General features: G+C 46.2%; 2 protein-coding genes across 2 annotated transcripts; one reads left to right on the top strand and one right to left on the bottom strand.

The window, feature by feature from the left end:
* Nucleotides 1-258: 258 nt before the first annotated feature.
* LOC125511331 (Calcium-binding EF hand family protein) lies at nucleotides 259-7,093 on the top strand. Its single transcript, XM_048676677.2, has 13 exons — nucleotides 259-495; nucleotides 664-2,005; nucleotides 2,288-2,506; nucleotides 2,632-2,840; nucleotides 3,565-3,636; nucleotides 3,823-3,894; nucleotides 4,063-4,161; nucleotides 4,274-4,345; nucleotides 4,444-4,558; nucleotides 4,698-4,766; nucleotides 5,332-5,647; nucleotides 6,181-6,289; nucleotides 6,363-7,093. The coding sequence occupies exons 1-13, from the start codon at nucleotides 367-369 to the stop codon at nucleotides 6,792-6,794; spliced, it is 3,255 nt and encodes a 1,084-aa protein (XP_048532634.1). The 5' UTR covers nucleotides 259-366; the 3' UTR covers nucleotides 6,795-7,093.
* Nucleotides 7,094-8,149: 1,056 nt separating this feature from the next.
* On the bottom strand, nucleotides 8,150-8,656 carry LOC147973670 (uncharacterized). The gene has a single exon (XM_087525069.1). The coding sequence runs from the start codon at nucleotides 8,654-8,656 to the stop codon at nucleotides 8,150-8,152; it is 507 nt and encodes a 168-aa protein (XP_087381195.1).
* Nucleotides 8,657-12,922: the final 4,266 nt, after the last annotated feature.

The raw sequence follows: 12,922 nt of genomic DNA, 5'->3' as shown, positions 1-12,922 counted from the left end.
CGTTATGCAGAGGCTGAATATTACTAATAATGTTTTGCATCCGCTTGATGCTACCTTTTGAGATAATAAAAATGGCCTTTATCCAAAAAAAAACCTTCTAGTTTGTTTGAAAAAATAAACTTGGTTAGAAGGGATGTAAACTGGGAGGGGGGCACTTAGCAAAAAGTTTTGCAGCAGGCAGCTCACACACCATCTGGACGGGGCGCCCGCCCGGAGGACCGACCCCCAACCACTGCCCTCGCTCGCAGACACACGAGAGAGCCGCCCGCCCGCCCGCCCGCCCGCGACACGCTCCCCCGAGATCTCCCCACAGCCCGCGGCAGCAGATCCGCGCGGCCGGCGAGATCCCCGCCCCGGATCCCGGCCATGGCGGGGATGGAGGCCTTCGAGGCCTACTTCCGCCGCGCCGACCTGAACCAGGACGGCCGCATCAGCGGCCAGGAGGCCGTCGCCTTCTTCCAGGGCGCCAGCCTTCCGCAGCAGGTCCTCGCCCAGGTGAGCGCCCCTAAACCCCCCCGCCCAATCCGCGCCCCCGCCGGCCATTCCCAAATTCTAGGTGTGATCTCCGTAGAGCAGCTCTAGATCAGAGCCCCTCTCTGGCGAATTAATCCGATGGAAGCTAAGGGTTGGTTGGTTGGTGATGTTCGGACCTTGTGCGCGCAGGTGTGGATGCACGCCGATCAGAGCAAGACCGGCTTCCTCGGCCGGCCCGAGTTCTTCAACGCCCTGCGGCTCGTCACCGTGGCGCAGAGCGGGCGCCAGCTCACGCCCGACATAGTGCAGTCCGCGCTGTATGGCCCGGCCGCCGCCAGAATCCCGCCTCCGAAGATTGCCGGCGGGCCGGCCCCTCCGCAGGCTGCCGCCGGTGCTCCTAGGCCCCAAGGTAATGCTGCTGCGCCGGCGCCCGCTCCGGGGCAGGCTGGAGCTGCGCAGATGAATCCGGCAGCCGCTGCTCCGAGGCCCCAGGGAAGTGGCATGATGCCGACTTCTGCTGGTGCTCTGAGGCCCCAGGGAAGCGGTATGATGCCGACTTCTGCTGCTGCTCCGAGGCCCCAGGGAAGTGGTATGATGCCGACTTCAACTCAATTTGCCGGTGCACCGCAGGCGAACGCTGGAGCTGTTCCGAGACCCCAAGGCGTCAACTCGATGATGCCGGCTGCAAGTCAGGGTGGAGCCATGCCGCCAAATCAGTTCACGGGGCCGAGGGGCACTCAGTCACAATCTCCCAACATGGGTTATGCTCAGCAGCTCCTCACTTCAAGCACTGGTTTCATGAGGCCACCACCTCAGGTGGGAGCTCCTGCAACATCACTTCAAGCAACTGGAATGAATCAAAGTCCACTGGATGGAGGCAGCATGGGAGGCTCAGTTGGCTGGCAAGGGGGTAATGTTGGTTCACTTGGAGGTTTCTCTCAACCCTCTCCAGGAGCAGCTGTTCCTTCACAGACAACATCAGGTGGATTTGGTCTTGGAATGTCGAGCTCAATGGGCATGGTTCCTGGACAGCAGACACATGCTATGTCCTCTTCATCGTTGCCTCCACAGAGCAACAGTGCTGTATTGCCTCCAGATTCAAGAGCTTTGGTGCTATCTGGAAATGGCCCTGCCAGTGGCTCAGGAGCAAGCACTGACATCTTCTCTGCTCTTACTCAGCCAAAGCCAAGTACATCCACACCTGCACTTCCGACCACATCAAGCTTTATGTCCAAGCCGACTGGCTCCCAGAACTTTGCTAATCTAACACAGCCTGGTTCTCTCCAAGGTACTCCAACAGTGAGTTACGGCACCAGCCAACCTCAGCAGACGCAGCCCATCACAAAGCCAAGTGTTCCATCTCCAGGTGTTTCTGCCGGGGTTTCTAATTCCACTTCTCAATGGCCAAAAGTTAATCAATCTGATATCCAGAAGTACACGAAAGTCTTTCGGGATGTTGATAGGGACAGAGATGGCAAAATAACTGGTGCAGAAGCTCGCACTCTGTTTCTCAGTTGGAAACTTCCAAGAGGTGGGATCTCATCACCAACTTTACTTTCCTAATCATGCATATGTGTATTTCTGTCTATAAGATACCCTAATGTATTGCGGTAACGGGGTACCTTTACAATGCTTATTGGTTGAGCTCCTTGTTTGAAACCTATTTGGCTATTTCTGTCATTGTTTCTCCATAATGATATCATTGTATTTTATTTCTGTTTCTATGATGGTTTTCATATGATGTGCGAACATATCACCATATGAATACCATTGCCATTGGCTAATGCAATTGTTGTTTCATTATACTTTGTAGATGTACTGAAGCAAGTGTGGGACTTGTCTGACCAAGATAATGACGGCATGCTTTCTCTGAGAGAGTTTTGCATTGCTCTTTATTTAATGGAGAGGAACCGAGCTGGAACTCCTCTGCCTCCATCGCTCCCTGACTCTCTTAAATTTGATGAGACACTGTTACGAGCAACAGGCTTGCCTTCTACAGCTTACAATGCCCCATCATGGCAGCCTAATCAAGGTAATATTTGTATTGGCTGCCAGATCTTAGTTATTACATGATATAACTGTAGTCCAAGTTGAACCACGCATACTTTGTCTAGCTTACTTGGCCTGCCGCTTACAAGGTATTTGATGTTGGGCTAGGATTACCACATAGGGGCCCTGGCGCACCTGGGTTGCCTACTGGTGGTGTACGGCCACCCTTGCCTCAAATGCATTCACAGACTGATGGAGCTACAAGACCAGGGCAACCAAGACCTCACATGCCTGGTATGGATAATCATGCTGCAGCTCAAGGAATTACAGATGACAGAAGTGGGGTAAACTCAGCTGCACAGGAGGCTCCTAAGAAGGTATTGGACCTGTTCCTCAAATCTGGATCAGTGTGCTGAACTGCTGATCCACTATGCCCAGACTGGATTTGTGGTGTTCAGCACCAGTTGATTACATCGAGAATAATTTAAGCTGCTCTTGTTATTCAGTTAAGCAAGTACAGCTGAATGGTGTATTCAAATCATGTCGCAGACATGATTTAACATTGACCAGTTGTATTTGAGAAATTGAAGGACCGGCGCAAAATCTAAAATTAGGCCTAGGGAAAAGCCATATAGACAAGTCTTTTATATATCATACCGGCAGTAAAAAAAATCGTCTCTTGTATATATCATACTGGCAGTACAATTGTTCGAAGGATTACATCTTACCAAGATGCAAAGTTTGGAACTCTGAAGTCTGAACTACTATATACTTTAGCAGAAACATGTCATCCTTCTGGCAATCCTTGATACAAAATCTTCAATTAGTTCTTTGTAAGCAACCTTCTCTAAAACGTCACTTAAGGAGGGAGGGATTACTTCTCATGCTTTTGTCCAGAACTATTTTTGGAAACTTTATTTCAGCATAGCCTTTTTTTCTGTTACTCTATTATACTCTCTTATGTACTTAAACAAGCAATTTCCTATAGACAGCAGGAAGGGGTTGTTCTCATGCTATGTAGTTGCAACAACTTTCTATTAATCCTAGTTAGTGAACTCTGAAACATTTGTCCTTTTTTTGGGTCTCTTTTGCATTATGAAGGTTGAGGTGGAGAAGCAGGTCCTAGACTCCAGAGAGAAACTAGAGTACTACCGCACGAAAATGCAAGATCTTGTAAGCATGTTTCTATCTTGTTAGTTGTTTTCATAGTATTACAATTATTAGGACTCAGTAAATAAATTCTGACTCGTATGCAGCTTGTGATCTATCATTACATTTACTGGTCTTATTTAGGTCAACAAAAGTTGATATAATTACATGTTGTATTGAAATCTGTTTATTCTTCTTCTTTTGTCAAAGGTTCTGTATAAAAGTCGGTGTGACAATAGACTGAATGAGATCACGGAAAGGGCATCTTCTGATAAACGTGAGGTACAGATTACCGTGTAATGCTTATCATATCTGATGTATGCCAGCATTGTAGTTCTTCCTTTAGCCCTATTTTTCTCATGCTAGTGGTGCAGACATGGAAATTGGTTGTTAGGTGTCTTTTTTTGTGGGTTCTTTGCAAAATGATGGATGGTCTTTAACTCAATTCAGGTGGAATTGTTGTCTAAGAAATATGAAGAAAAATACAAGCAAGTGGCAGAGTTAGCTTCCAAACTGGCAGTTGAGGAAGCTGCTTTCCGTGATGTTCAGGTTTTGTAACACTACACCTTAGAAAAATGTCATCTGGCAATTCTTATTGTGATTACAATTTTTGATGGTCATATCTTCATTCCGACTTTCTTTTCTTAATAATCTTTTTCAGGAGAGGAAAGTTGAGCTGAATGATGCATTAATTAAAATGGTACAAGGTGGAAGTGTTGATGGTTTGCTTCAGGTATGTTCTATCTCATACCTTACTTTTTGCGGGCAGTATCTCATACCTTCAACCAGTTCTATTTTGTCTCTCTAAACAACACCAAACCGTATACCTAGGTTCGAGCTGATCGAATCCAACATCAATTAGAGGAGATGGAGAAAGCTTTTAACGAACGGTGCAAGCACTTTGGACTGCAATTCAAGCCTTCTGCAACAGTCGAGCTTCCATTTGGTACCCAACTTTCCCAACTTCCAATATTTGTTGAGACTTTCATCTTCATGTTTACTTTCTATAGATCAAATTATGCCCTTATTTTCACTTCATATTACAATCCATAAATCTATTGATCGCTTATATCCTTGTTTGCCAGGTTGGGAACCTGGGCAGCAAGAGGGAGCAGTTGAGTGGGATGAAGACTGGGATAAATTTGAGGATGAAGGTCAGATACTTTTCGATCCATCTTGCCTTACATCACTATATTGTGCTTGTTTTGAACTGTAACTTTATTAAAAGTGTGGCCATGGGCCTTTATCTAAAATAAAAGTGCTGATTTCCTTTCGAAGTTGGTAATTCTCTGTTTATAGGGCAGAAAATGGTACTTTTCATCTCATGCAGACCATTTCCCAATCCTGGACTTCGTGCTTACACCATTTATGTTTTGTTCTGAAAAGAAACTAAAGCATGATTGTATTTATAATCCTAATCTATTTCGCTGTTGTCAAATAATTTTCAATGTAAATTATGTAGATAAAATTGAGCACTAGTGTATTTTTCTGTCTTGTCATTATTTTCCGTCCGCTACCTCATGTAACCAGATATTATGGAAGTGTCAGCTTGCTTACTGGGAAACCTTTCTAACTGCACAATTGCTATTGCGCATATATTTGACCTTGATCCCACAATCAGTTATTTGATCAGATTTGGTGTCTTCCACATCAGCAGCCTACTTCGTCCATTTTTGGCTGATCTTGTTATATTTCTAACTATGCCATTCGTCATAACAGGGTTTGGTCTTGTAAAGGACAATGGTACAATTGTCGAAAACCCAGCTTCTGCTGAAAATGCAAACGCATCATCTCTTTGGGATGACGGTGTCTCTACGGATGGGATGTCCCCTGTTGCATCTTCTAATGGTCATATCAAGGATGTGAGACATTACAGAGCTGGTGATCAAGCGCCTGAGAGCGAATTAGCATATGATTTTGGTGACGAATCTGTAAGGAGCCCGGGCAGTGCTGGAAGAAGTGCCTCTGGGAGTCCATTTAAGTCTTCTCGTTTTGGGGTGCATGACTCGTCTCCCACCAAAAAAGGAACCTACAGGTGCTTGTTTTCGCATTTTTTTTCATGTAGAGTCCTTTTTCTCAAAGTTTAATGAACTGAGATATATCAGGCATAGTCCTACATGAATGAACAACATGATGAGCTATATTCCGTTTCTTTATTTGCTTGATGAACTCAAAAATGATGACCTGTTTGTTTCTTTGGTGCTATTCCTGCCTTTAGAAGTATGAGCCTTCCTTTGAGCAAACCCCACTGTAATCTCCAGCAACACTAGCTGACCAAGATTTATCGGTTCTTATCGCCTGAATGTTTTGGATGTTTATTCATAACTTTTTGTTTATACATAGTAGATTTATTTACTTGACACTGGAGAGATTCCCTCTCATTTTTATTACTTAAAGTATGACAATCATCCTTGTTTCCTACTTTCTAATCTATACAGTGCATATATTTAATATCCTCCAAAAAATATTACAAGTAATATTTGATTTAAAGCACAAATATGGTCTTCAACTATGAAGTTATACATTTTGAGTTTGATGTGAGTGTCATTAATCATTATTTGGTAACAGTGACCACGGTGGCTCTGAGTCCGTTTTTGGAGATAATTATGGTGATGAAACTACATGGAACTTTGATGACCAAGATACTGAATCAGTTTGGGGATCTAATGCAATGAATGTAAGCTTTGTCTTCCTATTTCTGGACTTTTGTGGTGTCCACCCATCATTTCTGATGAATTATCTTGATACAGGAGCCTGGACATCATGGAAGCAACTCTTTCTTTGGGTCAGATGACTTCAATGTAGACCCTGTTAGAGTGGGCTCTCCAAGTGGCGCTAGTGCCTATGGAAAGAAGAGCACATTCTTTGACGATTCTGTTCCAAGTTCCCCTGCATACACGTCTGGGTTCTCACCGAAGTTCGGTGAAAGTCGTGACGATAGCTCCTCCTATAACTTTGGAAGGTTCGATTCCTTCAGATCCCAAGACAGCGCCGTCCCACAGGAAAGCCGCTTTTCCAGGTTTGACTCTGTAAGCAGCTCCAAAGGCGAGAGCGCAGCGGGATTTGACTCATCCAACAGCTCGAGAAATTTCGGCCGGTTCGATTCTTTTGATGAAGCTGATCCTTTCGGCTCGACTGGACCTTTTAAAGCATCAGGAGCGCGGTCGCCCCCCAAATTCTGATATTCATTTGTGGTATTACGAGGATCTGTCTCTTGCGGGCTCATCTGTCGATACAAAGGCTCGGATTGTTCGAGGAAAGTACAATACAGCGGATCCATTTTTTTTGGTTGGCAAGTCTCTTGTGTTGGCCTTGTGTGCATTTGTCCTGTCCTCCACCCCCCACGTACAAAGTGGACATTTTTTGGTTGTGCTCTGTAAAGTATCCCGAGATTGTTCTCTGTTTATAGTGGCCTGTATCTTTGGAACAACAGCTACTCATCGTTTTTTATATTTTTGTACAATACAAAAGTTAAATTTGTCCTCCCTCTGTAAACTAATATAAGAGTGTTTAGATCACTAAAGTAGTGATCTAAACGCTCTTATATTAGTTTACGGAGGGAGTAGAAGATAACTCCCTTGCATCAAGCTGTAAGAAACCGAGAGCCGAAGTATCTTTTGTGCTGTCTCCATAGTCCATATGTAATTCAAGCTAGGGGTTCCAAACTTCCAATGTTGTTCGCCGTTTGGTGTTTTTCTTTTGATATACGGAAGAAGCAGGATTCGGGGTCTACAAAGGCATACAACAAATCGCTGCCAAGTCACGAGTTTCCCATGTTACATGTGCTGGCAGTTTGGCTTCATGTCCAAACCTATGAGCCTATGCCGCTGATCTCGTTGAGCGACAAGAAACCTGAAGGTCTGGCCGACAGCAGCGGCCACACAATGAGGCCAAATTTCGTGTTTTGACCCTTTTCGCATAGAAATTCAGGATCTTACCCCTGTTGGAAAGAATTTCGGGATATGACCCTTTCGCTACCGTCAGGGGTTCTGGCGGTAGGTTTAGACATCTTACCGCCAAGGCACCTGGCGGCAGGGTGCGACAGAGGGGAACGGCAACCGTTTGCTCGAGCTGACGTGGATAAGTATCCTACCGCCAGAGACCCTAGCGGTAGCCTGTCTAACCCTACCGCCAGAACCCCTGACGGTAGGTGGTTGCTGGTTTTTGCCTTGGAAAGTTTCTATAACGAAATATCGAAGTGCCCTGGCGGTAGGTTGTGTGACCTTACCGCCAGGGTCCATGGCGGGAGGGTCATGTGTTTTATGAGTTTCAAGTTTAATTGATTGCTTCTTTTCAAAATCAATATCTTTTACCACGAAAGTATATACTCATTTCTTTTACCATGAAAGTATACTCATATTGACAAGAACAAATGGCATGAAGTTAACTTAATGTTCAAACTGAATAGATAATGAACAAATGGCATTACAAGAGGCACATAGTTTCATTATTCATCGAGAACATAATTGAAAGACACAAGACAAACTAATAGGACGATTTGCTGATAAGTTCGAAGAGCGGGCAGACATCATCATCTTCAGAGCTCCTCGTATGTTAGTCCGGGCCGTGGAGACAGAAACGGCAGCGGATCCACCGGTTCAGGTGGAGGCGGAACGCTGGTCGGCATCCGACCGTTCAAGCACTCCCACCTTGCCCTGCCCGCTGGAGTTTTCGCCTCCGCCCTTCCCCAGTTGATGATATCGAACGCAGATGCACTTGGGGGCGGCATCCTGGCTCTCTCCTCCGCAGTGCTCTCGAAGTAGATTCTCCGGCCCAAATTGCTCAGGAGATAGCTGGCGTAATTCTGCGCAACTTCAATGCACGCTTCCTGACGGACACAACAGATACTTGGATCTGCCTCCATCTTTGCCTTCACTTCCTTCCACTCCTTCACGCTCTGCGACCAAGCCATGCCATCGTCAATGATCCGCTCTGCCCTCTCGTTCCACCGCATTGCCCTCGTGGCCTCTAGGAGCTCGTCTGAGACAGATCCCACCATCTGTAGAAGCTCGGGGAAGGTCTCGTACATGTACGGGAGCGGCATCTCTGACGGAATGTGCTGGAGAGGAGTGGGAGGAGCAGGCGGTGATGGAGTCGGTAGTGCTTGCTCCAAGCTTTCGGACCTAAACATATAGATTCATCACACAAAGGTTAATCACCTTGAAAAAAAATCTAAACCTAGGGTTCATCATGTCGTCAAATGCATCATACCATATCATATTTCTCCAACCACATCCAACATGTATCATATCTCCAATATTCATCATATCATAAATTTTTTTAACACAAAAAATTATGAACTAGGTTCATCTTGAGGGTTCAACATTTGTTCTCCAACTATATCCACTACTCGCATCATAGCATATCAACATGCATCATCATATCACAATAAATTCCTCCAACATGCATCATACCAAAAAATCCTCCAAAAATAATATGAACTAGGGTTCATCTTCACATAACCATACCAACTAGTGACTAGAGTTCATATCTAACACAATATAACATCTAGAATCAACCTAAATCATTCCTAGGGTTCAAAATAATTAAATCTAGTGCAGGGGAGTGATTTGAATCAAAAAATACGACGAATCGGAAGCTATTTGACTAAAACTAATTGAAGGGATCGAAGGCGCTTACTTTGCTTTCTTCGGGGCCATCTCGATCCGCAAAAACGGTGAACAAACGACGAAGATCAGAGGGGGGGGGGTGGAGGAGATGAGAGAGGGGGTGAGAGGAAGAACTCCTCTGTTCTTGGGGCGGCTGGTTGGGGGGAGAAGGGGGAGGGGTGGGGCGGCCCATGGCTTATAACTGCCCTAATCCCTACCGCCAGTGGTTCTGGCGGTAGGGTTAGACATCCTACCGCAAGGACCAGCGACGGTAGGGTGGGACGGAGACCGTTAACGCTGCTGACATGGATAAGTATCCTACCGCCGCAGGTTCTGGCAGTAGGAAAAAGGGTCAGATCCCGAAATTCTTTCCAACAGGGGTCAGATCCTGAATTTCTATGCGAAAATGGCCAAAACACGAAATTTGGCCACACAATGACAGCCAAACTGGAACAAACTGCGAAGATAGGCGGAGTACGGGACTTGAGAGCACCTTCAACACAACCCTATAATAGAGTATAACCATTTTTAGGGCTTTTGGATCAAAAACAAATAAATAAGCAGCTAAAAAAATGGCAGCGTCGGTGTATTTGCAGCATGCGGGTCGACGTATTCTTGAGATCCGGCACCGGACCCGATTCAGACCGATTTTGGTGTCGCTGGCCCTCCGTCACCCCTAATGGCCCAGTCGCAGCTCCTCCGTTGGTCGTGCCATGGACACTACGGTGTTGGCCATATGCCCACCGCGACCGAGCGGAGCGGAGCCACCGTTGATTCGGATGGCTGCAACAGCACACTATTGCTATTTTTTTTGGCCAGAAACTCAACCTCTTGACATCAAGGAGGCCCTACTACGCCATTTTGATCTGGCGCAACGACAACATTGGCTCTGTCGAGCAGCTGACTGGCTTTCTTTTCGCATTTTTTGTTGTGCACAAATGAGTAGCTTGCGATGGAGGATTTGCTATTGTAGTTGCGGCAGAGCCCCCCCTTCGATGAGCTCGCCGGTCCGTCCCCGCCTCCGGTGGCTGCCGCGTGCCATCCCAGCCTTCCTCTGCCGCCGCGCACCGCCATCCCCGCCCGACGGGGCCGTGATCCGCCGCCTCTTGCCTCCCTCCATCGCCGAGGCTCCTTCTCCGGGGCAGTGATCCCCGCAAGACGCTGCATCAATGGCACCGCCACCCAAGAACATGCCAGTACGCCGACCACGAGAGGAAGAAGAGGAAGTTCAACAACCATCGATGCAAGTTCAACTTTAGGTAATGTCTACACAGTAAGTTCAATGATACATAAACTAGGAGTACTTCTAGTGTAGTTGCATAAATTATAGATGAACAAAAGAGAAGACATGCATCAGTTATATATATATGCATATCCATACATCTCTGAAGTTCAATGTTCAGTTTACAAGCAGTGCTAAAAAACAGTACATCGGTACATCAGTGTGTAACATGTACGGTTATACTGTTCGACCGAAAACGGAACCAGATACAAAATAGAGAACAACAGTTTAAATAACAACCATCGATGCAAGTTCAACTTCTACAATGCCTTCAGTGCATGACATGTTACCCATAGCATGTATACGAGAAAAATACAGAAAAGATTAATCCCAAAACTGTTGAATGTCATTGCAGAAGCGAGCAAGGCGGCGCACGCAGCGAGCGTTTGATGAGCCAAGCAGATATGGGGCACCACCTGGTTGGGTAACACCAGAAATACCACCTGGATACTTCAACAATACAGGCAGATTTCAAGATACACCGGAATCATCAAAAGCACAGACAAGTTCTTCTATGCAGCAAACACCAATATCTGGGAATACAAGCTATGTCACTCATGGGTTGCAACAAGGCCTGCAATATCCCCAACAACAAATGTTTTCCTTCCCTAACACATGCAGAAAGCCAAGGACAGGAAGCCATGGATGGGTTGCAACAAGGCTTCCACCAGTCGCTCCATCAACATCAATCATCCGTGCTGCAAAAGTGGTTACGATGGGAAGACCAGGCCAAAGAGACAGAAATTTTGGCCGCTCTAGCAGGTTCCAAAGTACAAGATATGAGCCATATGGACAGGAGCAACCTCACAACGAATCTGAGGGGAGACGGCCGTACAATGAGAGACGGAGACCTTCGTCAACATTGCTCCCTCCAAGAGATGCATTGCTGCATGTGCCAAGGGTGACACCACCCGCGCCCATACACCAGGGTGAACAGCAAACACCGGAGGCAGCACAGAGCTATACACATGTAAGTATCCACATTCAGAAAAAAACCATACAAGCACAGTCCATACCATGGTACTATGACCACCCCATCTAAACATTTTCATAACTGCGTTTTTGTTTGCTCACTGTTGCGTGCAGCCACTGTCGTGGGTTTGTCACGACAGATGTCCTTGTGAAAGGACTTAGACGTGGAGCCATCGCTACGGGTTAGCTTAAGGGGTTAAACCGGACAAGGGGACACGGGGAGTTTTGTACTAGTTCGGCCCCTTTGAGGAAGGTAAAAGCCTACATATAGTTGTTATTGGTATTGCTAGGGTTTCGAAGGCCAGGGAGCGAATCCGCTTTGTCTGGCTCTTGAGTTGTTGTTGTCTGTCCCTAAACCGCGGCCGGATCGTCCCTTTATATACATAGGTTGACGCCCGCCGGGCTACAGAGTCCCAAAGCCGGATCATAAATGTGTCCGGTTCGGTCTCTACTCTCCCTATCTTACCATACAAGTTATATGACTAGGTCGGTTTACATTTACAGGCTGTAACCCGCCTTTGGGCCTTGGGCCTTCCTTAAAGCGCCATTATCCTCACATCTTCATGGGCTTCTAATCTTCAAAGAGTCAACCCGGCTACATAAGGCCGGTTTACCTCCAGTAGTAATATCCCCAACATTAGGCCCCAGATTGGTTTGAACTTGTTCATGTCAATCTTTCACACTTAGAAAAAATCTTCTCTCCTATCTTCACTTTTGATCTTGTAAACCGCCGTGATGTCATACTTCAAAATTATGATAAACCGCCCTCACGTCATCCATCCGTTGATTTCGGAGATTACCTTCATTTAATATATATTCAGTCATCGAGGCGACACCTTTATTAACTTATCCATTTTTGGGCTCCTCGATTCCCGCACTTGCCGTTTTATCGCTTCGCCTTATAAATAGGACCAAGGGGTCATTTTCACCTTTTCCCCCTCGTGCCTCTTCGCGTCATCTTCCTTGCGCCGCTCAGCCTCTGGAGCTCCGCCGCCACCGTCGACCGTCGCCTCTGCACCGACCCTGGCCGCTGCATCACCCTGAACGCACCAGAATACTGCGACACCTTTCCGCTTCCTCACCAGCTCCGGTAAGTTCCCTGCTTTTTTCGCCACAGATCTGTTCTAGGGTTTCGACATTCTTCGCAGTTCTTCTGCAGTTCATCAGCGCGTCAGTGATGTTCTTCCTTGTTCTGCCTTTAGTCTGTAGATGGTCACTTCGTGCTTGATGTATCCCTTGCCGTAGCTAACCTTCCATTATCATCACAAACCCTTATGCGCAAAGAACTGATCTAGTCCTTCATAAATTGCTTCGGTTCTGCACCTCTTCTAGATCCAATTATTTTTGCTTTTCCATCTTACCTTAGATCCAAAAAATTTATATATCACTGTGAGATCTGTTTCTCCTTACACCAACATAGGCGGTTTAACCTTGTATAAGCAGTCTA

Source organism: Triticum urartu, chromosome 5A, assembly GCF_056163025.1.
Source record: "Triticum urartu cultivar PI428250 chromosome 5A, HENAU_Tu73, whole genome shotgun sequence".
Lineage (NCBI taxonomy): Eukaryota > Viridiplantae > Streptophyta > Magnoliopsida > Poales > Poaceae > Triticum > Triticum urartu.
The sequence above is the reverse complement of the archived record's forward strand: the minus strand, read 5'-3'. Positions and strand labels throughout refer to the sequence as shown.

Bases quoted from the DNA above. Each gene is read 5' to 3' on its own strand.
- LOC125511331 (XM_048676677.2), top strand. From the start codon at position 367: ATGGCGGGGATGGAGGCCTTCGAGGCCTACTTCCGCCGCGCCGACCTG. The intron at 4,346-4,443 runs GTATGTTCTATC...CCGTATACCTAG, and splicing joins GTGTTGATGGTTTGCTTCAG to GTTCGAGCTGATCGAATCCA. The intron at 4,767-5,331 runs GTCAGATACTTT...TCGTCATAACAG, and splicing joins GGATAAATTTGAGGATGAAG to GGTTTGGTCTTGTAAAGGAC.
- LOC147973670 (XM_087525069.1), bottom strand. From the start codon at position 8,656: ATGCCGCTCCCGTACATGTACGAGACCTTCCCCGAGCTTCTACAGATG.